Raw genomic sequence first — 24811 nt, 5'->3', positions numbered from 1 at the left:
GTATGTGCTTCTTTTACAACTAGAGATATTTTTTTAAACATGACATTGTTTTGAGTAGCGAATACTGAATTATTACCTTTGTCTTTTCTTGTCTGGCTTCATTTGCTGTGAAAGCAGGTTGATGGGTTTAAGAACATCATTACGTTGAATACTCTGCTTGATGGTTTCTACTAAAGTACTTGTTGCTTGTTGCTCTTCTGACAGGACAGATAATTTCTTTTCAGAATCTAATAATAAAAACACAGTAATTAAGAATATATTTATCCACTCTAATTATTACATAAGTATTTTTCCAGAGTTGTAGCATTTTCTGATTTTCTATTGAACATTGGCTCCCCTTATTAGTAAAGCTATGTGGCAATGTGACTGGCTAAAAAATAGTTTTCCTTTTTTCTTCAGATAGGAGAGACTTATCCCTTTGCCTTTTCCCTGAATTTAGGGCTTCCTTTTTGAGGCTGTGGTATGATAGCTTGCACTCCAGCAGTCATCTTGTGACCATTAAGCAACCATTACTGGTGAAAAAGCAGACACAACAGAAGGAGCCTGGATCCCCGGTGACAGAGCAGTTGCTCATCAGTCCTGGAGTGTCTACTTCATAATTTTTTTTAATGTGAGAAGATAATCTTTAAGTGTTTAAGTTTCTGTTATTTTCTATTATATACAGAATATAATCCTAACTGGTAAAGGCTAATTCTATAATTATTAAGAACAAACATTTATATAGATTTCATAGGTTACAAAAGCGCTTCAGTGATAAACTGAAATTGAATCATACTAACATGAAAAATATACAAAGTCAACAATATGTGCCTGACCCCCAAAAAGGGAAAACTTTAATACCACAACAAATTCCATCAACCATACAATTTTATTTGTACCCACATTAGTTGACATGGGAATATGTATCCAGTAACGCCCCAGTCCAGCCTGATTCTAAGTGCCTGTCATAGAATAAGCTGTTGTATTTTTCATCCAACACAGCCCCTTAATGAAGGCAACTAGTAATACTTCATTTGTATTCAACCAAATAATTAGCAAAATTCTCTGTTACAAAACAAGAGGAAATACTGGCTGCTACACATTTTGATCCTAGCTCTTCTACTTTGCTTAATGATTACCTTGCTATAAATTTGATTTTCGTCCTACGTTTTTATTTTAGAGCCTATCCCAAATATGTAACTTCCCTATTTCTCCTTTAATTCAATTTTTAAAATAATACCTTTACTGAGATATAATTCCCAAACCATTCAATTTACCCATTTAAACTGTACAAAGCAGTGGTTTTTAATATATTCTGGAAGTTGAGCAACCATCACAAATAACTTTAAAACATCCTATTAGTAATCACTCCTCTACCTTCCCAACCCATAGCCCTAGGTAACCACTACCTTCTGTCTCTACAGATTTGCCTATGCTGGATATTTCATATAAATGGAATCATACTTTGTGCTCTTTTGTGCGTGGCTTCTACAATGTTTTAAAATTCACCTGTGCTGTAATCAGCATTCAGTACTTTTATTGCCAAATAATATTTCATTGTATGGAATATCAAACTTTATCCATTCATCAGCCGACAGACATTTATTAAGAAAAATGCTGCTACGAACAGTGTGTAAGTTTTTATGTGGACAAGTGATTTTGCTTGGATATATACCTAAGAGAAACTGCTGTGTCATATGGTAACTACTATTTGGAGGAACGGTGAAACTGTTTCTTAGAGCAGCTGCACTATTTTTTATTCCAATCCACAGTGTATGAGGGTTCCAATTTCTTTATATCCTTACCAACCCTTGTTAGTACCTGTCCTTTTGGTTACAGCCAATCTAGTGAGTGTGAAGTGGTATCTCTTTGTGGTTTTGATTTGCATGTCCTTGACATCTAGTGATATTGAGCATCTTTTCACTTGCTTTTGGCCATTTGTATACCTTCTTTGGAGAACTGTCAGATCCTACAATAGTCTGAACGTGTCTCTCCAAAATTCATATGCTGAAAACTTAATACCCAATGTGATGGTATTTGGAGATGTGGACTTTGGGAGGTAATAAAGTCATGGGAACAGAATCCTCATGAACGGATTAGTGTCCCTTTAAAAAAAAAAAAAAAAAGGCAAAGCATCAAAGAGATCTCTCGCCCCTTCTACCATGTGAGGCTATAATGAGAAGTCTGAAATCGAAGAGGACCCTTAACTGACCATGCTAGCACCCACCACCTTGGACTTCCAGCCTCCAGAAGTATAAGAAATAAGTTTGTTTTTTTGTAAGCTACGCTACCCAAGTCTGTGGTATTTTGTTATAGCAGGCCAAATGGATTAAGATCCTTTGGCCATTTTTTACATGAGTTATTTGTCTTTTATTATTGAGCTGTAAGAGATCTTTATACATTCTCGCAAATACTTTCCCTATTCCATTCTCGGGGTTGACATTTACTTTTTTGATGGTTAATACTTTTCAGCAGTTATTGATTTTGATGAAGTCCAATTTATCTTTTTAAAATTTTGCTGCTTGAGCTTTTATTGGTGTTGTATCTAAGAAGACCTTGCCCCACAGAAGGCCATGAAGATTTACTCCTATGTTTTCTTCTAAGAATGCTACAGTTTTAACTCTTACATTTAGGTCTATGATTCATTTTGAGTTCATTTTTTGTATGATTTGAGAAAGCAACTTTCTTTTTTGTTGCCTGTTGCTCCTGTTGTCCCAGTACCATTTGTTCCAGTTCTGTGATCTTGGAACTCTTGCTGAAAGGCAACTGATTGACTATACATGTAAGGGTTTATTTCTGGAAACTCAACTCTATTCCATTGACTCATATTGTCTATACCTATGTAGTACTTTCTTGATTACTATAGCTCTGAAGTAAACTGTCAAATTGAGAATTATGAGTCTTACAACCTTGTTCTTCATTTTCAAGACTGTTTGGCTATTCTGGGTCCTTTGACTATCCACATGATTTTTAGGGTAGGCTAGTCAATTTCTGTAAAAAAGCCATCTAGAATTTTGATAAGGATTTTGCTAAATCTGTCGATTAATTTTGAAGTACTGCCATCTTAATAATATTAACTCTTCTGAACATGGCATTCTTTCCATTTATTTAGGTCTTCTTTAATTTCTTTCAACAATGATTTTAGTTTTTAGGGTATGCTTTCACAAATTTATTCCTATGAATTTTATTTTTTATTGAACTTATATAGGTTTCAGGGTTACAAATCTATACATGAACTGCATGTTGTATTGTGTGTTTCACCACCCCAATTTAAGTCTCCTTCTATCATCATTTATTCCCCCTTTACCCTCCTTTCTCCCCCCAACATCCTTCCCTCTGGTAATTACCATACTATTGTCTGTATCTGAGTTGTATTTTCTTGGGGGGGAGGGGGGTGCTTAACCCCTTTACCCCATGAATTTTATTCTTTTTTATGCTATTATAAATTGAATTATTTTCCTAATTTCATTTTTGGATTTATTGAAACTTTACTGGAATACAGTTGATTTCTATATATTGATATTATATCCTGCAACTCTGCTGACTTATTACCATGTTTTGTATTTGTGTATATGTATTCCTTAGGATTTTCTATATTAAGATCATATAATCTGCAAATAGATAGTTTTACTTCTTCCTTTACAAATTTGGATATATTTTATTTTCTTGTCTAATTGCGCTAGCAAGAACGTCCAGTAAAATGAACAGAATGATAGAAGTAGACATCCTTGTCTTATTCCTGTACTTAGAAGAAAATACTGTCTTCCATCATTAAGAAAACTCTGGGTTTTCAAGATGCTCATAAGCAAATTGAGGAAGTTCTTCTCTATTTCTAGCTTGAATGTTTTTAACAAAGGGTGATGGATTTTATCAAATGCTTTAGCTATGCCTACTGAGATGATCATGTACATTTTGTCTTTTATTTATTGTCATGGTGTACTACATTAATTGACTTTCAAATGTGAAACCAACATGGTATTCCGGGGATAAACTGAATTGCACTTGGTCGTCATTGTACAATCCTTTTTCTATCTTGTTGGATTTGATTTGCTAGTATTGTATTTTGTTGAGAATTTTTATGTCCATGTTCATAAGTGATACAGATTTATAGTTTTCTTTTCTTATGGATGTCTTTGGTTTTTGTATCAGGGTAATACTCACTTTTTTACCACAAGCTCCACTGTTTCCAAGAGTGTTTTCAGGCTTGAAATTCTCCATACTCTGTCCCAAATACAAACATTTCCTTTGGAGAGAATTTCAGAGCTTTCTGTTCTTATGACCTGCCTCTCCTCCTGTGCAAAGTCTCTGAGCCACTGCTCTGAAGCTGGGGCTCAGAACAGTGGCCCTTGTCTTGGAATGACACTCCTACTTTGTGAACAGGGTGCTGGGTGGGAGCAGTAGCCCCTGTCTTTTCAGCTTGCCTCTTTTGTCATAAAACTCCTGCTCTATAAGCAAAATGCAGTAAGAACAATTGGTACCCCAGCACTCAGTACCTAGTTGGCTTGCCAACTAGGGTAGAATGACTGCTCAATGAATGGGGCTGGGTGGAGGGAATGGGCCTCCACCTCCCCTGGAATTCACCTCTGAGGTATCAGAGCTGACAGGATAAGAAAGGCTGGCAGCTTGACTTTCCCAGGGAGATGCTGAAGCCCTGGATGGTGAGCTGGTAGTGGGGGCTGGTGGGAGCAGCAAGTTCTAACTCAAGTGCCACAGAGACACAGTGATTTTACTGAAATTTAGTATATTTTCTGAATATTTGTTCATTTGCCTATAGCCTTAGACTTTTTTCTTTAATAATTTTCAGCCCTAGCTCAGTGGATTGAGTGCCAGCCTGCAAACCAAAAGGTCGCAGGTTTAATTCCCAGTGTAGGGCATATGAGTAGGTTGCAGGCCAGGACCCCAGTAGGGGCCATGTGAGAGGCAACCACACACTGATGTTTATCCCCCCCTGTTTCTCCCTCCCGTCCCTTCTCTAATAAATAAATAAATAAATCTTTAAAAAATAATTTTCACCAATTATGGTTGTTTTGCTGAGAAGTGGGTGGCACAGCTCTTTATACTGCCATACCAGAAGTCATCACTTACTTAATTCTTATATGTCTTTTATCCTTATTTATATGCCAATTCTTCATATAAAGCAGCCAATCAGGTAAAGAAACAAGGCCATTCTTAAGGGCTCTAATTTTATCCCAGCAAAAATTATAGAACATTTTGAATCACTTGTCTATTTCATGGTATGTATGGAAAGAGTTGATTTCATCTTAAAATGCTGATTTCATTCTAAAACTAATCTGCCTGAACCCCTGTTCTCCTCCCCATCTCCCCTCACAGACCCTGGCATGTGCAAGAAGGCTTTGGGGTAATCACAATCATTAATCCTTCCTCCACTGTTTAGCCCTTCCTTCCGGGCAAGGTGCCCTCTGTGTTACCTATTTTTTTAACTCGAATGGCATCAGGGCTCCAATATCTGGTCCTCTGTTCCCCTCAACCACCCCTGCAACTCCTTTTGACTTATGTAGGTCCATGTCTTAGGGAGGTATAAAACTGGGGATCCGGGGATGAACGGTACAGGGATCCCTTTTCTGTCCTGCTGCTGCCCAGGAATGCTTTCTGTAAGTAAATTCCCTATTTTACCAGTAAGCTGGACTTATCTGCATCATTTTTTGGCCCCTTGGCTCCTTCAGCATTTGGGAGCTTTGCGCACATGGCCCTTTCACTAAATGCAAGACATGCAAGAAAACAACTAAAGAAATGGCATCTCTGATTGTATTATTTTCTAGCATAAATTTCAGTTATTCTGCTCCTGCCTAAAAACCATTCAAAATCAGAACTGAAACAACAATAAAAAGATAAGAAAAATTTGTATTTAACCACAATTTTGTGACTGGCATATTTCAAGGGAAAACACTGGATTTTTGTCTCCCAACAATTGCAAAGTAGTGAGAGACTGTTGAAAGTATAAAACAGTAAAAAAATAGTGAACTTTTCCCTTCATCTTTTGAGTGGTCACTGTTAACAGATTGGTATATATGGTTTTACATCTTTTTCTTTGTATATATTAAAAACATATACTTTTAAAAGAATTTTTATCCTACAAAAAAAAGGAAGATCAAAAACTGTTCTGCAACCCGCCTTTTTTTCACGGAATTTGTAATGGGCATACATCCTTTCACATATCCACATACAAATGACTCTCATTTTTTTTCTTGGCTGCCAACATTTTATAGTGTGGATTTTTTCACAATTCTCCTCTTAGATCTTAAAGTTTTTCATCATTATAAACAATCCTGAAGTAAGCATCATTGTACAGACAGCTTTGTACACTGAATTTCTATTGAAGGCAGTTGTCTTACTGTGATTACTGAGTTAAAGGGCATCCACAGATTAAATAGAGATAATGTTTGCCATACTGTTCACCAGAAATGCATCATTTTACACTTCTAACAGTACAACAAAGTATTCGTTTCCTCTGTATCTTCAACAACATGGGACGTTACTGTTAAAATTTGTTGCCATCCTGATGTATATAATTTTATATTTTCCTTTCTTTAAAAAGTTGTATTTCACTAAATAATAATGGGATTGAGCATTTTTTCATACTTGTGTTATAAGTGAATTATGTCTCCCCCCAATTCATATATTGAAACTCTAACCCTCTATGTGATTATATTTGGAGATTGGTTCTTTAAAGAGGTAATTAAAAGTTAAATGAGGTCATAAGGATGGGACCCTAATCCAACATGACTGGTTTCCTTATAAGAAAAGGATACCAGGGAGATGAAGGTGCACACAGGGAATAGGCCATCTGCAAGCCAAGAGAGGCCTCAGGAGAAACCACAACTACCAACACCATGATATTGGACTTCTAGTCTCTAGAACTATGAGAAATATCTACTGTTTAAGCCCCCCAGTCTGTGGTACTCTGTTAAGGTAGCCCTAGCAACTAATAGATTGTATAAGCCGTTTAATGTTTCTTCCATGAACTGCCTGTTGATATTATTCGCTCACTTATGTACTCAGTTGTTCGTGGTTTCTTATTGACTCACAGGGCTTCTGAACTGGATGATGACCCTTTAAACCCCTTGTAAAAATACATTCTAAATATAAAAGACTAAAAATGAGCCAGAATTTTTGAGACTAGTTTTCATATAACTGAAATTATGGCCCTGTCCAAATTACACATCCAAATTACTATTCCACAATATAGACTTTAGTCTCCAAATATCTAACCAAATTGGTATTTGACAGAAAAATCACAAAACAATACTCTTCAACTCATGTGGAGACCTGACATAGGTAAATGGGTCACTTTAATTCTATTTTACTTACTAAAATTCCTCCATGAGACATACAGAGGTTCTCCTGGTTCCTGATGAAGGTTGATATTATCCCATAACAGCTGAATATATACAAGTTTGCTATCCTGAGACAGAGATGATAGAGGAAGCTAAAAAAGATCAATAGAAAGTATTAGCACCTTAACAATAATAATTATCAGGGAACCTAGCAAAACTTGATCATATAAAGCAGATGAGTTTTTTCAAAAACTGAACCTAAAATTCTGTGCAAGAATTTTTATTTAAATCTGAAGATTTATGTTCTTATTATTTTCTGAAGTGCAGGTTTCTCATTCTAAATTTTAAAGATTGGAATTACAACTTGGTAACCAGCACAGTGCCTATATGAAAGATTAACTGCCATTACAATAAATTTTCAGGTAAGAGTAAGTACAACAGTTTCTTCTACCTTGGTGTACTGACTACTACTTAAAATAAATGGGTCAAAATAGAGTTTGTAATACTTTAAGATTTTGTTGGACCCCTAGTATATGTTTGGAGTATGGGGTGCCTCTCAATATTCAATATCAAAATGAAGGAACTCTAGGAGCTCATTATTTCCAGTGGGGTAGGGGTTCCCTGCACAGGTAGAGTAGGAACTTTAGAGTTAGACAACCAGAGTGTGATCTTGGCTCCCCATCATGTATTAGGTATGTGGCCTTGAAAAACTTATTTACCTTCTCTAACTTTTAAGTATATCATCTGAAAAATACGGTTGAGTCTTTTTTTCTTCTTTCAATTGTATTTTGTATTGGTGTTGTGTGTATGGAATGAGTCTTATAAAAAATGGTGGTTGTGAATATTTCACCTGGGAGTATGACAATTCAGAATAAAAGCTACCTTTCTAGCCACATTTGCAACTAGAAATGACCATATTAACTAAGATCAGGCCAAATGGATATACATGGAAATATTATGTGCAACTCCAGGAACTGTCCCTAAAGAAGGAAGACATATTCTTTTCCATCCATTTTCTCCTTACTGTTGGGTGGAATGTCAGTGTGATAGCTTAGAAGTAGTAGAGTCAGCCATACAGGTGCAGAACTTGGAAAGGCAGGTCATATATAGCTGAGCAAAAAGAAAGAAGCACCTCATGTCCCAAACAGTACCATCCCTGGACCACCTACCCAAACTTTTAAATGAGAGGAATAATCTACATCTTGTTATGCCACTACTGTTGCATATTTTCTGTTACTTTTAAGTTAAGCCTCATCCTAACCGACACCAATTGAAGTTGATACCCTACCTGTATACCTCCATTACAATGTTCAGATGTGAGGATAAGTCCTGGCAAGTTACTAGGAAGGTCCAAACGTCTGAAATACCATACGAGGTTCCAGAAAATGATTGGATGTTGATTGATAAAAGAGGATGTGTGAATCACCTGGTCACCTTCATTTTCTAGCAAAGATTCAAGCTCTTTACGAAGCACTAGAGGACTCAAGTAGGGCACAGAAACAGGGGGAGGATTGGGCCTTTTTCCTAAAGGATCCTTAAAAAAAAATAAAAATATATAAAGATGTGAATATTATCTAATTAATTCGGTATGCTTTAGAAGTATTTCTCAATGAGATTATGCTTATCCTTTCAAAATCAGTTATTTCAAGGCCATTTTGACATACAGTAGAACACCTTAATGAAAACCTAGAAAAAAAAACAATCATAACTAAAGTTAAATAGATAAAATTAATAATCCATATAATAGCCGCTATTATAAACATCACAGTTTTCCTACCATGTTGATAAAAGCAATGGCCTGTGTAGGATTGATTTTTTCCTTGCCAATTTTTAAAAAATTAATAAATATGTATGACTTCATCTTCCTCCTAACAACTCTAAACAGATAGGGTAATTTTTTGTGTTACTAGTCTGTGACTTTCTAAAAAATTATATCTAAGTCAGTTTTACATTTGATTGCAATAAAAACTAAAGTAGTTAAAGAGCAGTTTTATAAATCAAACAAAATAATAAAAAACCCTAGACTTTATAAGTTGTACATCATATAATCAGAAGAAAATTACTTATAATCAGTAATAAGTACCCCCAACACCCAGTCTGAAATATCCAAATACCATTTTCCTCTAAATGGAGCAGTGTTTCTTAGAGAAATAGCTGATTCTAAATCCGGAAAAGGAAATAACATGAGCATGAAACATCTTGTCATATAAGAAAGCAAGGAGACTTCTAAAAAATTTTAAAACTCTACTAGTGTTGTATCACAAGATGTAAGGCCTAACTTGGAGAGAGTTCTAGCTGACCAAAGATGGGATGATGTAATTAACATCAATAAGAATAAGCACAGCAATGGATGTAAACATAAATGTTAAAAATCAATTTTTCATAATGATACCCTATCCCCCCAAATTAACTGATCACCTTGGAGAATACTAGGAACCCAACTTGTTATTCTGAAGATTGATAAATAATAGGGGGGTGGGGAGCAGAATCAAACGTTTTTCCTGCCTTTCCAACATAAACTGCATCTTTAGAAAACCAAACAGAAGACCTTGGTTGGGGGTGGGGGGATTCTGCATAGATGTATTCCATATAATAAAGATAACAGCATTAGACTATCATTTTATAAACTCCAAATGAATAATTTGATCTAGGCAATGAGACATTGGCAGATACTAACATCAGAAAGATAGTTCATTTCTCCACTGTAGGAATATACTGCCACTGATGAAGTTGTCTTGTAAAAATAAACAAATGAACAACAAAAAACAAAACAAAATAACTGATTCTGACCAAGCTTCTAGGTATAATTACCAACTTATAGGGTTGTAATCAATCAATAAATTGCAAAAGGAAAAAGGGAGAGTCTACAGACTAAAAAAGACTAAAAAACAGATCTATCGATTGTAATGCATGGGCCTTATTTGATCCTGATTCCTCAAACTACAAAACAGACATACTTGACATTTTTGAGACAATGAGAAATTTAAACAAAAACTGAAAAATTTGACATTATTTATATTTTGTGGTCTGCTATTGGCATTGTATTTTTAAAAGAATATTTATCTTTTATTAGAGATACAAACTGAAATATTTACAAATAGAATATATGATTTTTGAAATGTACTTCAAAATAACCTATAATGAAGTGAATGAAGGTATACATAAAAGAAGAATGGCCTAAGTTGAAAATTACTGGATCTAGATGATGGGTCCAAGGGACTCAATTTTTGTTCCTCTTCTGTTTATTTTTGTACATATTTGAAATTCTAAAAAGTTCTTAGTCGTTTATGAAAAATTCTTAACATTTTTCATGTCATTCATCTTCTACAGAAGAATCACATATTGTTCTAATAAACACTCACATGAACACACAATATAATTATAATGTTGTTACATACCACAACTTCCTGCAGACTGTTTGGAAGACTAACTGTTGAAATACCATGAAGTGGTCGCTGGGAAAAGTCAATATTTTGCAAAGGACCTCCAACACTGTGACTTCGAGTCAAAGATACGTTCCTCTTTGATAAACTATTAGGCACAGCTGTAATTTTCATAGTTTGAACATCTCCACTGGCATTCTTTATTTCACCACTTAAAAAATGAAAAAGAAATATTAGTTCTGTAAAACAATCTAAATCTGTAGAGCTAAAGTATTTTTACAATGAATTTTGAGTTTACTGAATATATCTGAGTAGTCAGTACTGCCTTGTAAGAATAAAATCTTCTTCAGGCATTTTTGTAAAACTGGTTGAAAGAACAGGATAGAGTGAATGACTCTGGTGAAGGGTGGGAAGGGGACACGTGGTAGATAACAGGTTTCATTTTAAAAAGATTAAGTGCCCATTCAGTTGTTTTATTCATATATTATTTCATCTTTATTTTAGAAAATCACCTAGAAGTAATTATGTTGCATGCAAATAAGTAATGTAGATTCATTGGCAAATTATTTCATCTCTACTAGGCTATGATCCACCCAAGGACAGAGATCAAAACTTACTCACTTTTTTATTTTTAGTGTTTAGAATATAAAAGTCTCTCAATAAACGTTTGATTCAATACATATTTAAGAGTAAAGACAGTATGTCTCTGGAAACTGGTAATGAACACACTAAAGGGGAAAATACTTTTTACTGGTTGAGAAGTTCATTTTGTACAAGACTTTGTAAAACATTAAACATAGTTTAAAAAAGTTAATCATCAGATTCATTCATTAGATATTTAAACAATATATGGTAGAAAAAAGTTAAGATTAAACTTTTTAAATGTCAGAACTTATGCCTACATGAGTCAGGTTATCTTTAAAGACGGAATTTTTACAGGGATATCCTGTTTATTATGAGAAGTTCTCTATAACATATAGTACCTTGATTCAGCTGCAGAGCTTATTTCTTCAGTTATGGTCTGGTTTTGGTTTGAGAAATCCATAAAGTTGATCAAGTCAGGTTCTGCTGAACTGGGTACGGGTTTGTGCTCTAAAAGTTCGTTTGCCAACGGAATGCTGCCACTTTGTAAACTGTCACCAGAGGTACTTGGTTTCAGAAAAAAACTAAAAAATACAGAGCAGTCCAAAAAGTAAATCTTTAAAAATCCTCAAGTCCTCTAAATTTCATATTTAGAATCAGTTTATGGTAAAGCAGTCATTAGTGAATTAAATAATCCATAGAAATACTGCCTATTTCACACACACACACACACACACACTCTCTCTCTCTCTCCCCCCTTCCCCTCCCCCTCACACTACTGCCTTCATTCTTCCCCTCCTGTTCTAAACTATTCAAATGAAAGGTCTAGAGGAGGTCATTTTAGTTCAATATAAGATCCCTTCAGTTTTTGAAAACCATTTGAGAAAGCTATGAAGGAAGATAAAAAGCAAAATAGTTCACTGATTTTCTGAGTTAAAAAAGAAACAGCAGCATTTTAACATGTGTTAACCTTTAATTGTTTATAATACCTCTTTTTTCGCCCCTGATAAAATCTCCATTTTGTTTCTAGTAATTTCCTCTCCCCTCTATTCATGCAGAGTTTTATTTTCTTTCTCTCCTTTTCCTTCTGGGTAAGAACAGTATGAGGGTTGGGCTTTGCAAGGGACATTAAGAGAAAATTTCTGAGGTAACAGTAGTGCTCTGCATCCTGATAAAGGTTTAAATTTGCATGAACATATGCATTCACTATTCAAATGGAACATTTAAGATTTGTACATTTTATTGGATACTAACTCTACTTCAAATGAAAAAATATGATAAATACTGAACTCCAACAGTTATATACAGGATGAAGTCTTTGGGGGGAGAAATGTATGAATGTCTACATTCTACTTTATTTATTTATTTTCAATTAGCAGTAACCGTGCTGGCTGGTCACCTGGCTGTAGGGATAAATAAGTAATAAAGCAAGTACAGTAAAATGTTAATTGCTGAATGTAGGGGTGAATATTTGGATGTCACTGCAAAAAAAAATCTTTAAGCTTTAAGACTGAAATTTTCCATACTGACATACTGTTAAGGAAAATCAGTAATGCTCCTTTATACTCAATTAGAAAATATAAAATAAGATACTTATCACTATGGCCTAAGAAACACAATTACTCAACAAAAAAGTACAAGACCTATGGAGAATACTTTAAAAGTACATAAAAAAGATCTAAAAAAAATGAAGATAATACACTATGCTCACAGATAAGAGAATAATATTGAAAATATCCATTTTCCCTAAATTAATCAATCTAATGTAATCCCAATAAAAACTCCAGCTGAATTTTTAAGGAACTTAAAAGTTATTCTAAAATTTTTATATATACATAAACATACATATTTTTAATCCTCAACCAAGGACATTTTTTCATTGCTTTTACAGAAAGAGGAAGGGAGAGAGGGAGAGAGAGAAATATCAATGTGAGAGAGAAATATCGATTGGTTGCCTTCTGTGCACGTCTGGACTGGGGACTGTCCACACCTGGACCAGGGATCAAACCCACAATCTAGCATGTGGTCTGACTGGGAACTGAATCTGCAACCTTTCAGCTATGGGATGACACTCCAACCAATTGAGCCACACGAGCCACAGCTAAAATTTTTTAAATACATAACCATAAGAAAAAATAATTCCATGAGGGGGTAACTTACAGATATAATACAAAGTGTAATAAAACTAATATGATATTGACAAAAAGAACAGGAGAACACAGAGTAGAGTGTACGTAAGAATTTGAGATGTACTTGGGATTAAAGACCTAAATATCAGAGGTAAAATATCAGAAGAATATTCAGGTGAAAAATTTTAATGTACTACAGATGGGAACAACTTCTAAAACAAGACTCCAGAAGCATAAATCATGATCATTGGGCCAAAAACATGGGTGTGTATTATACATGGGAGCCCTCTATACACAGCAAAATACAGTAAAGAGGCAATTTATAGAAAACACTGGAATAACAAGAAGAGATACTCAAACTCTCTAGTATTCAGAGAAATTCAAACAAGAATGAGATAGTGCTTTATAGTCATTAGAATGCAAAAATCAGAAAAATGGTAATACCAAATGCTGGTAAGGAGGTACATAAATGAAAATTCTTAGACACTACTAGTGGGAGTGTAGCCATCTGTGACATCTGAGAAGCAATTTCCCAGAGTTTATTCAAATTATGCAAGAAACAACCTAATAGACTCACTCATAAGACTTACTGTGGGAGAAACTACTTCACAAGTCCAGAACTAGACATGTATTTACAGTGTACTGGGGGGGTACCCCCCCAAAACCAGAATTATCTTCTGAAGGGCAGGCCCCCTATAGTACAGGCCTTCCCCACGAGGCAAGTGTTCTAGAAACCCATCTGTATCAGTGTACCACCTGGCTTCGTTGTAACAGGCTGCATTTGGCTTCAGCGAATATTTTTTGAAGACTCTTTCAATGCATTTGTTCATTTCATCATGGGCAATTTACAAGTGCACCTGCCCACTATGCACTGAGTGTTCAGCAGTTTTTGACCAAAAACAGCATGACACCTGTGCTCTACCTTCCCTATTCACCTGATCTTTGCCCCCAGTGACTTTTTTTGTTTCCCCAGATGAAAAAAAGTCCCCAAAGGGAAACATTTTTGCCTAGGTGGAAGAGGTTAAGCAAAAAATGGCCAAACCACTAATAGACATCAAAATCAATGCGTTCAAAAACTGTTTTGAGTAGTGGGAAAAAATGTCTCAATAGGTGTATTGCATCAAATGGAGAGTACTTTGACGGTGGCTGAAGTTTAATATATACGATAAATACACAGTATTTTTATAAATAAATTCCATTTTTTAGTCCCCCCCTCATATTATATCACTGCAGTGGTATTTATAACAACAAAGAACTGGAAGTAACTGAAGTATCCAACACTAGGATAATGGATAAGTAAAATGAGGTATTAACTTCCTGCTAGAGAAAAGAAACAAACTAGACTACATATAGCAACCCAGATTTTAAACCAAGTGGCAAAGAAAATAGAGATTTTCCGCATTATTCTAAACATATAAGTTAAAAATACATAATCCTGCAAAACAACCTATTTTATAAGGATATATATTAAAGGATATACCACAAACAGCACAATGTCTGTGTTGGAAAAAGCAATGAGATGGGAATGGGCAGGGATAATAAAAGAGAGAGAAAAAAAATTAAAAGTTACAGAAACCATTGATACTATAACAAGAGTCAGAGTATAACTTCATTCAGCTCCACACCTGAAGTTAAAAGGAAAGATAGAGAGAAAACACTCATACGACTGGGCATTTTTTTAAAGCAGCTAAAAACAGACAATAATATGAAGTTCATTTGCTCCATAAAACAAACAGAATATTAAGTATAATTACATAGGTCAGCACCGTTACCAAACCCTCAATTATTTACCTGATGCCTGATTATAGATCAGTTAGTATCCTTCTTACTGCTTAGAATTTGGTTATTTCACTGTACAAAGGACTACCAGTTAAGAAGAGATCAAGCCCCACCCCCCACTTTTTTGTTTGTTTCTAAAAGACATAATTAAGGTCAAGAGGCAGAAAGTTTATAATGATGCCTAACATTAAAACAAGAGTTTTCAATTATCTATAAAGTTTAGTTGCAAGAATTAATTGCTACTGATAATTATGTTAAATAAAATGGAAAAGAAGCTTCTTACATTACCATTATTTTCTACTTAAATAAATACTTAAGTAGTACTTAAATACTACTTAAGTACTGAAAGTGATGAAGAGAAAGGTAAGGGACCCCTGGAACATACCATGAATACTTCACTCTTCCCCCAGGAGTCATGCCATTGGGGGGCACTTATCTCTTAAGAGGGCTCTTAAAATACTAACCTTGCAGAGCCTCTGAAATCTTTAAATTCTACATTGAGAAGAGGCAAGAAGTTGCTTTTACAAAATGGGCAAGTTGTATTCAAATTTGAATCATCTGCTGTCCATCCAGCCATAATTTCTTCATCATAAACTAAAGCTCCACAAGCTGTGCACTGTGAACAACTTGACATCAAAACCTGAGAATAGAAAAATGCAGACACTGAAAACCTCCATGACAATCTTAATAGACCATTCTCTTGAGACAGAGTTTTTATTTATTTTATTGATCAAATTTGGAATTACAGTTCAATTACTTTACAGATAAAACTGCCAGTTTACTGCCTTGCTTACATAAGACATCAAACAAATTCAACAAAATGACTCATTATTCTGTTGATAAGGTTACCACAGAATCCTGTGAATTGTCATTCTGAAGTGAAAATATGTTCACAGCCACTTTATCATGAGCAAAAACAGAACTTTACCTCCATTGCACAATTCTGATAGATGCTAGACATGCTGGTGTTTTGAGAAGAACCATGGTCTGATTTTTCAAGGTCCTGCCCTTTTAGGCCTCTTGGAAATGGAAGTTCACCTAGAGAAAAGTAACCATCACAACACATTATGAGAATGTTCTTACTCTTTGGAAATGCATCCTTAAGCATTTAGGGGGGAATTCAGGGTGAGATCATGAAGTCTGCTATTTATTTTCAAATGGTTCAGTGTAAGTGAGTGAATGTGAGTGGGAGGGGGGAGAAGGGGAGAGAAGGAGGGAGAAGGAGAGAGGGAGAAAGTTAACAACAGTTTAAATCTAGGTGGAGAATATGTAACTGTTCACTACATGATTCTTTCAAATTCTCAGGGTATTTGAAATTTTTAATAGAAAGTTAGATAAAATAGAACTATAATTTTTAAAAACAGCACAGAGCTAAAGACATTTCAGTTGACACAGCCCAGGGGCTCTCAAACCCTCATATGCATCTGATTCACCCACGGAGCTGGTTAAAACACAAATTTCTAAGGCCATATCCCACACACTCAGTCTCAAAAATTTTAGCCTAGGAATTAGGTATTTGTATATATTTTTAAGCAAATTCCCCAGGTGATTCTGACACACTAAAGTTTAAGAACAAATGATATAATCCACAAATATGAACAATTAAAAATAAAATCACTAACTGTAGTACTCAGAGATCATATAAAATAACAGTGACAGTAGCTATATTGTGGCTACTTTAAAGATCTATCAGATTATCTCAACAAATGAGGCTTATTGTAAGTTTGGTGGGAGAAGGGAAAGGTAGGGGCCTATAAAATAGAAGAGAAGACAATCCTTCCCCATACCTGCTGAGTAATGTGATTTTCCTATATCTCCACTGCTGCAGCTACTGCCAAGGCTTGTGTTGCTCTGGGTAAGTTCACTGGGGACCATCCCTGAGATACTTGTGTTAGGTGACGTATTCTCCTCCAAAATATGGTCTTCAAGGCCAGCTGGGAAGCTGTAATCTCTATTAGTTTCCTCCTTTAATTAAAAGAATAAAACCACACAAATATAAATAATAACTTTGCCAATGAGAATATATTTACTTCACCTTTTTCAGAATTAAACTCCTCTATAATCCTTAAATATATCTTCACCTCCATACTTTTCACAACAAAAACTTCTTGTTTGTATTTTCCCTTCCAGACTCTTAAACATTCAAGCAATGACCTACATAATATTAACCGTTAAGATTGTGTTGTGGCCCTGGTGTATGTTTGGGGTGTGTGGTGCCTCTCAATATTTAGTATTATAAAATAAAGGAACTTGCCCTGGCTGGTACGGCTCAGTGGATTGAGCACCAGCCTTCAAACAGAAAGGCTGCTGGCCTGATTCTAGTCAGGACATGTGCCTGGGTTGCAGGCCAGTCCCCAGGTGGGGACGTGTGAGAGGCAACCAACCGATGTTCCTCTCACATCAATGTCTCTCTCCCTCTCTTTCTCCCTTTCCCTCTCTCCAGTAATAAATAAAATCTTTAGAAAAAAATAAAACAAAATAAAATAAAGGAACTCTAGGAGTTCACAGTCTCCAGTGGGATCAGGGATGGCAGCACAAGTAGAGAAGGAGCTTTAGAGTCAAACACAGCCAGTGTGTGATCTTGGCTTCTAATCATGTAATATGACTTTGCAAAAATTATTTAGCTAACTTATAATTATATCATCTGAAAATATGGATGACATGAGTGCTTTAAAATAAGATTAAGAGATTTTCAGCTGGGAATATGATTGTTTGGAAAAGCAATCACCAATAGTAGAGATATAAAGAATGATTAAAGTTCCAAACACTGTAATTCTGAACCACCATGACTGTTAGTGCTTTAGTTTAAATAAAAAATATTTCAATAAGCATATTCCATTTTAATTTTTGCTTTAAAGAAGACTTGTGTCGAGAAATCAAGATGGCGGAGGAGTGAGTGGAAGTCAGTTATTATCCAGTAATAGTGGTCCATGCACCTTATTTGTTGAATAAGCCTTAGTTTACCCATTGATTAGAAATATCAACTTAATCATATATTATATTGTTAGATATATACGTTTGTCTCTAGAATGCTCATTGTATTTCATTGATCTACTTGATTATATCTGTGTTGATGTCATGTTGGTTTAATTGCGGAGACTTTATACTGGTTTTAAATTTTTTTAATATTTTATAATTAACTGACATCTAAAAAAATAAATAAAATCAATATGCATTTAAGAAAGAAAGAAAGAAAGAAAGAAAGAAAGAAAGAAAGAAAGAAAGAGAGAGAGAAAGATGGAACTCCTACCTTTTGTGACAACATGGATGGAACTGGAGAATATTAAGCTAAGTGAAATAAGCCAGTTGATGAAAGACAAATACCATATGATCTCACCTATAAGTGGACTCTCTTCAACAAAATAAACTAATGAACAAAATAAACCACAGGCACAAAAACATGGAGTAGACTGAAAGTAACCAGAGGGGATAGAAAAGAGGACAATGGTGGAAAGAAGGGGAAGGGACTAAACAAAGAACATGTATGAATGACCCATGGACATGGACAACAGAGTGGGAATTGACTGTGGGAGTGGGATGGGTGGAGGAGATAAAGTAAAAATTGAGACAACTGCAATAGAATAAACATGATTTATAAATTAAAAAAATATTGTAATATGAAGTGGTCACAGATCTTAATCTTTCTTTTCATAGCTATAGCCATGATACCGGTGCTTGACAATAACAAACAGGATATACCTAACATTTTCAAAGGAAAAAATGAATAACAAGTCTGTAAAATGTTCATATTACTAACCAGAATTTAATCTAGGGAAAAAACTAGGAATAAGTGAAAAAATAGCTCAACAGAATTCATCAGTGTAACTTATTTAACTTAAAGCATTCTAAATGTGTACACAATGGAGGATTTACTAAATACATAATAGTACATCAGTAAATTGGATTAGGATAGAGGGGTATAAATAATGTAAAAGATTTTTTAAAGAACTTTATTTATTTATTTATGTATTTTTAGAGAGAGGAGAAGGGAAGGAAAAAGAGAGGGAGAGAAACGTTAATGTGAGAAACACTGATCAGTTGCCTCTTGTACACACCTCGACTAGGGTCCAAACCTCAACCCAAGCATGTACCCTGACCAGAAATTCAACCTGCGAACTTTTGCTTTGCTGGACAGCACCAAACCAAGCCCCACTGGTCAGAGCGATAGAGATGTAATGAGAAAAATACATGAAAAGAATACATTAAAAAACAGTTCCTATTTTGGAAAAATGTATTATGAATATTTAAAACTGATTAGAAGGTTCTTGTATATCTGTACTTAAATTTTTTATCATTTAATATGATTTTATAGCACAGAAGACACAAGTCCTTTTTTAATACAAAAACAGGTTTAGTTTCAACCAATAGTAAAGGAACAATTAAAATAACATCATTGTCACAGTCAGGTTAATGAGTATTAAAAATATTGGTAATATCAAATATTGGCAACTCTGAAAGGAACTGGGTATTGATAGAAATATTTTATTCATCTTAAAGCAGTCCCTTTAGCATATTTTGCAGTGCTGGTTTGGTGGAAGTGTATTCTTTTAGCCTTCTTTTGTCTGGGAAACTCCTTATTTCGCCTTCCATTTTAATTGAGAGCCTTGCTGGGTAGGGCAGTCTTGCTTGCAGATCCCTGCTTTTCATGACTTGGAATATTTCTTGCCATTCCCTTCTGGCCTGCAGGGTTTCTATTGAGGAGTCAGCTGCTAGTCGTATTGGGGCTCCCTTACATGTTACTACCTCTTTCTCCCTTGCTTGCTTTAGGATTCTGTTTGTCTTTGCTATTTGCCATTTTAATGATGATATGTCTTGGAGTGGGCCTCATTGGGTTCCTCTTGAATGGGACCCCCTTGAATGGGACCCCCTGTGCTTCCTGGACTTGTGTCACTTTTTCTCTCCTCCAATTAGGGAAGTTTTCCATCATGCATGACTTTTTCAAACAGGTTCTCTATCCCTTGCTCCTCTTCTTCTCCTTCTGGTATCCCTATTATATGGATATTACTAAGTTTCAGGTTGTCCTGCATTTCCCTCAATGCCTCTTCATTCTTTTCGAGTCTTTTTTCATTTTCTTGCTCTTTCTGGGAGCTTTTTTCCACCTGATCCTCCAGCTTGCTGATTTGTTCCTCTGCTTCATCTAGCCTGCTTTTGAATCCTTCTACTGTGTTCTTCATTTCAGAAACTGTCTTCTTCATTTCCTCTTGTCTCTTACTGATAGTTTCCACGTCCTTTTTCATGCTGATACAGTTTGCAGTAAGTTCCTCATAGTTTCCCTGTAGTTTTTGGTAATTTCCTCTGAGCTCACTGAGCTCATCGAGCTCCCTTAGAACCGTTGTTTGGAACTCAGTATCTGATAGTTTACTTGCCTCTATTTCATTTAGTTCTCTTTCTGGGGATTGCTCCTTTCCCTTCGAGTGGGGCGTATTTCTTTGTCTTCCCGTTATTTGTGAAACTCTTCTCTTTTGCTTCTGATTCTTAAGTTGATCTGTCTTGATTTCCTGACTTTGTGGTGTGAACTTCTATGGTAGGAAACCGCTGTTTTTACTTTCTGGATCTGCCTCTGATGATGTCAGATGTTGTCCCTGTCTGACCTTAGGCAGTCTTTTCGAGACTTCCAGTAATGTACCGTTTGTGTCTGTCTCCTTCAGCTGTTAATCTAGTCACTCTGCACTCAGCAGGCCGCCTTAGACAGTTCAGGGTGGGGCGGAGTCCCTCCTGAGGGCGGGGTTATTGGGTCCACTCACGCTGCCTCCGTATGGGGGAGAAGTCCGCACTGGGATCCCGCCGGCTACTCTCTCTCCGTTCTCTCCCCAAAGCCTCCGTACCCAGAGTCTCCTCAAGTGTCTCCAGACCTCTCCGCGCCCCCGTTAGCCAAGGATCTACTGTCTGTGGCTGCCACTCTGCACTCAGCAGGCTGCTCAGCACAGGGCGGAGTGGAATCCCACCTGGGGTGGGGCTATTGGGTCTTCTGACGCTGGTGCCGCTCAGGGGGAGTCGTCGCCACCTGAGCAAGATGGCTGCTGCCGCATGGGGGATGGAGTCAGCACCGAGATCCCACCTACTACTCTCTCAGTTCTCTCCGCAAAGCCTCCTTCCCCAGTCTCTCCTCAGGCGTCTCTAGCCCACTCTGCCCCCGCCTTTGCCGGAGACCGGGATAAATGGCTGCAGATAAAAATTTATGTGTTGGCCCTTTAAACAGTTCTTTGCATCTCCAGCCTCTGCCTTTGGCAGAGAGCAACCCTGCCGCTTTTCGCGGCTGGCTGTTTTCTGTGTACTTTTTGGGCTCTGGTGCCGTGGGCTAGAGATCCCCGCTTTTGTCTTAGACCCCGCTCTTCTCAGAGGGATCCAACTGGCCCTTTCAGTGTCCTTCTGGTGCTGTTGCCCGTGGGCACCCCGCCCGCCTTCTCGAGTCTCCACCGCACTCTGTACCAGTTAAGTTGTGTTAAAGTTGATTCTTCTGTTTCTGAGGTTACAAGGCTCCTCTCTTGCTATTGTTCAGTTGTTTGTTCCAGGTGATTTCTCCACGATTTAGTTGTAATTCCAGGTTGGTCTGGGGAGCAGGTCAGTGTCACTTCCACTCACTCCTCCACCATCTTGATTCTCCTCCATATTTACAATCTTAAATTCCAAGTCCAAATTACTCAATATAAAGCTTTTAAAAAAATACTGTTAGGTAAAATTTCAAATATGAAATGGCTCACCCTTTTAAAAAAAAAAAAAAAAACCTGGGAATAAATCTAACCAATGATATAAAAGACCTGTACATTAAAAACTATGAGGCACTGAAGAAGAAAATTGAACAAGACACGAAAATGGAACCACATACCATGTTCATGGATAGAAAGAAGTAACATCATTAAAATGTCCATGCTACCCAAAGCAGTCTATAGGTTCAATGCAATTCCTATCAAGATTCCAATGATGGATTTCACAAAACTAGAACAAATATTTCAAAAAATTTATGTGGGGCCACAAAAGGCCCCCACAAAGCAACAGCTATCCTGAAAAAGAAGATCAAGGTTGGAGGAATCACGCTACCTAACATCAAACTATACTACAAGGCCATATTAATCAAACAGCATGGTACTGCCATAAAAACAGACAGAGAGATCAATGGAACAGAATAGAGACCAGAAATAAACCCACACCTTTATAGTCAATTAGTGTTTGAAAGAGGAAGCAAGCACATACAGCAGGCTAGTTTATTCAATAAATGGTGTTGGAAAAATTAGATTATGTACAGAAAAATGAAACTAGACCACCTTCTTTTGCCACGCACAAGAATAAATTCAAAAAGAATTAAAGACAAATATTAGACCCCAAACCATAAAAACCCTAGAAGAAAACATAGGCATTAAAATCTCAGACATAGCTTATAGCAATATTTTATCTAATATATTCCAAGCAATGTAAACAAAAAAATAAACAAATGGGACTACATCAAATTAGAAAGATTTTGCATAGCAAATGAGACCATCAACAAAAACAAAAAGGCAACCCACAGAATGGGAGAACATATTCGTTGATACATGTGATAAGGGGTTAATATCCAAAATTTATAAAAAAGTTACAAAATTCAACAGCAAAAGAACAAACAGTCCAATTTAAAAATGGGCATAGGACCTGAAGAGACATTTCTCCAAGGAGGACACACAGATAGCAAATAGACATATGAAAAGATGTTCAACATCACTAATCATCAGAGAAATGCAAATTAAAACCACACTGATATATCACCTCACACCTGTCAGAATGGCTATCATCAATAATTCAACGAACAACAAATCCTGGCGAGGATGTGGCGAAAAGGGAACCTTTTGCACTGTTAGCAGGAATGCAGACTGGTGTATCCACTGTGGAAAGCAGTATGGAAACATCTAAAAAAATTAAAAATGGCTCTGCCTTTGGACCCAGCAATCCCACTTCTGAATCCCATGTCCAAAGAAACCCTAAACACTAATTTGAAAGAAGTGATAAGCACCCCTGTGTTCATTGCAGCACTGTTTATAATTGCCAAGATATGGAAGCAGCCCAAGTGTTCATCAGTAAACGAGTGGATAAAACAACTATAGGATATTTACACAATGGAATACTACTCAGCCATAAAAAAAGAAGAAAATTTTACATTTTGCAACAGCATGGATGGACCAGGAGAACATTACGCTCAGAGAAATAAGCCATTCAGAGAGAGACATATCATATGATTTCATTCATGTGTGGAATCTAATGAAAAAACTGAACTAACAAGCAAATAGGGACAGACTCATAAATAGAGAACAGGTTAACAGCTATGGGAGCTGGGGTTAGGGGGTGAAGGAGTTGAGCAAAGAGGAAAAGAGACTCATGGACATGGACAACAGTGTGATGATTGTGGGAGTCGGGGGATGGGAGTATGAGAGGGTTAAATGTTAATGCAAAAAAAAAATTAAAAATTTTTTTAAAATTCTGTTAGATAAAATTTCAAAAATGACTCACTCTTTAAAAACAAAATTCCAGCGTACGATACTTTTGAAGTTAGTTTATTTTTTCTTACCTTAACTGACTTCATAAGCTCTTTAAATACAAAATACAATTTCAATTATACTACTTATTGTACTTTTAATTCAATTAGGTTTGCCAATAGAATAGTTTCCCTTCAAATGGTATACAAGCCTTATTTGTCCAATTTAACTTCCTGTCTCTTACTTCCTATTTACAACTTTAGCAATCTGAAATTGATTACATTATTTTGAAAATGCATGCTGTTTTAAGCCTTCATACTTTTTCCTTTATTTTCTCTGATACACACTCTGCCATCTTACTACTTTAACCCAAAACTTTCAATTTATCCACCAAAAGCCAACTTAGATACAATCTGCTTTCCTCTTTTTGGATAGTCCCTAAAGGAACCTTTTCTAAGATGCTGCTCCCTTCTTTGCTACTATGGTGGTGAAGAGCATGGACTCGAGAGCCAGTCTCCCAGACTTCAAATTCCAGTTCTCCCACTCACTACTTGTGTGATCTGGGGAGATTAATTAACCTCTTTGAATCTCAGATACCTCATCTATAAAATGGGGATAACAATAGTATAAACCATTAGGACTGCTTCAAATACTTCAAATATACATGTATGCATATATATGTATGTATAGAATACATATACATCTTATGACAGTACCTAGAACATAGTGCTACAATAATAATAGTAAACATTTATAGGTGTCTGTTTTTTTTTCCTAGTAAACTACTATAATTTTTTATACAATAGTAGTTTATAAATAGTGTAATATTACGTAACATAATAATAAAATTTTTTTAAGGTTTTATTTATTTGTTTTTAGAGACAGGGGGAGGGAGGGAAAAGGAGAGAAGAGAAACATCCATCAGTTACCTCTCATACGCGCCCCGACTAGGGACCGAACTGGCAACCTAGACATGTGCTCTGACCTTGAATCGAACTGGCAACCTTTAGTTTTGTGGAACAAAGCCCAACCAAATGAGCTACACTAGTCAGGGCAACAGTGAAATTTTAAAGTTTTTCTATAAAATAAGGAAAATTTCCCTACTTATTTTCATATGAAGATCTAATGATTAATTTTCTTTACAATGATTTTTAAAATAATAATCAGTTTTTGTCATAGAGTATGAAATCTACAGATCAAGTTGCAGAGTTGCTTCAAATGTA

The 24811-nt window shown here is 36.0% G+C and overlaps 1 protein-coding gene across 5 annotated transcripts in view; it reads right to left on the bottom strand.

The window, feature by feature from the left end:
• DENND4C (DENN domain containing 4C) overlaps positions 1-24811 on the bottom strand; it is a 132885-nt gene that overhangs the window by 4838 nt on the left and 103236 nt on the right. For all 5 annotated transcript variants that reach the window (XM_054583197.1, XM_054583196.1, XM_054583195.1 and 2 more), the window contains 8 exons: positions 16935-17112; positions 16076-16185; positions 15612-15787; positions 11641-11823; positions 10673-10868; positions 8563-8808; positions 7309-7426; positions 77-227 (listed from right to left, as the gene is read on the bottom strand). In XM_054583197.1, coding sequence (XP_054439172.1) covers positions 77-227; positions 7309-7426; positions 8563-8808; positions 10673-10868; positions 11641-11823; positions 15612-15787; positions 16076-16185; positions 16935-17112 — 1358 coding nt within the window. The remainder of the gene's footprint in view (positions 1-76; positions 228-7308; positions 7427-8562; positions 8809-10672; positions 10869-11640; positions 11824-15611; positions 15788-16075; positions 16186-16934; positions 17113-24811) is intronic.

The sequence above is a fragment of the Pteronotus mesoamericanus genome, unplaced genomic scaffold (genome assembly GCF_021234165.1).
Source record: "Pteronotus mesoamericanus isolate MK-2021 breed Mesoamerican mustached bat unplaced genomic scaffold, CSHL_Meso_final contig_73, whole genome shotgun sequence".
Taxonomy (NCBI): Eukaryota; Metazoa; Chordata; class Mammalia; order Chiroptera; family Mormoopidae; genus Pteronotus; species Pteronotus mesoamericanus.
This window is presented reverse-complemented; position numbering and strand designations above follow the sequence as displayed.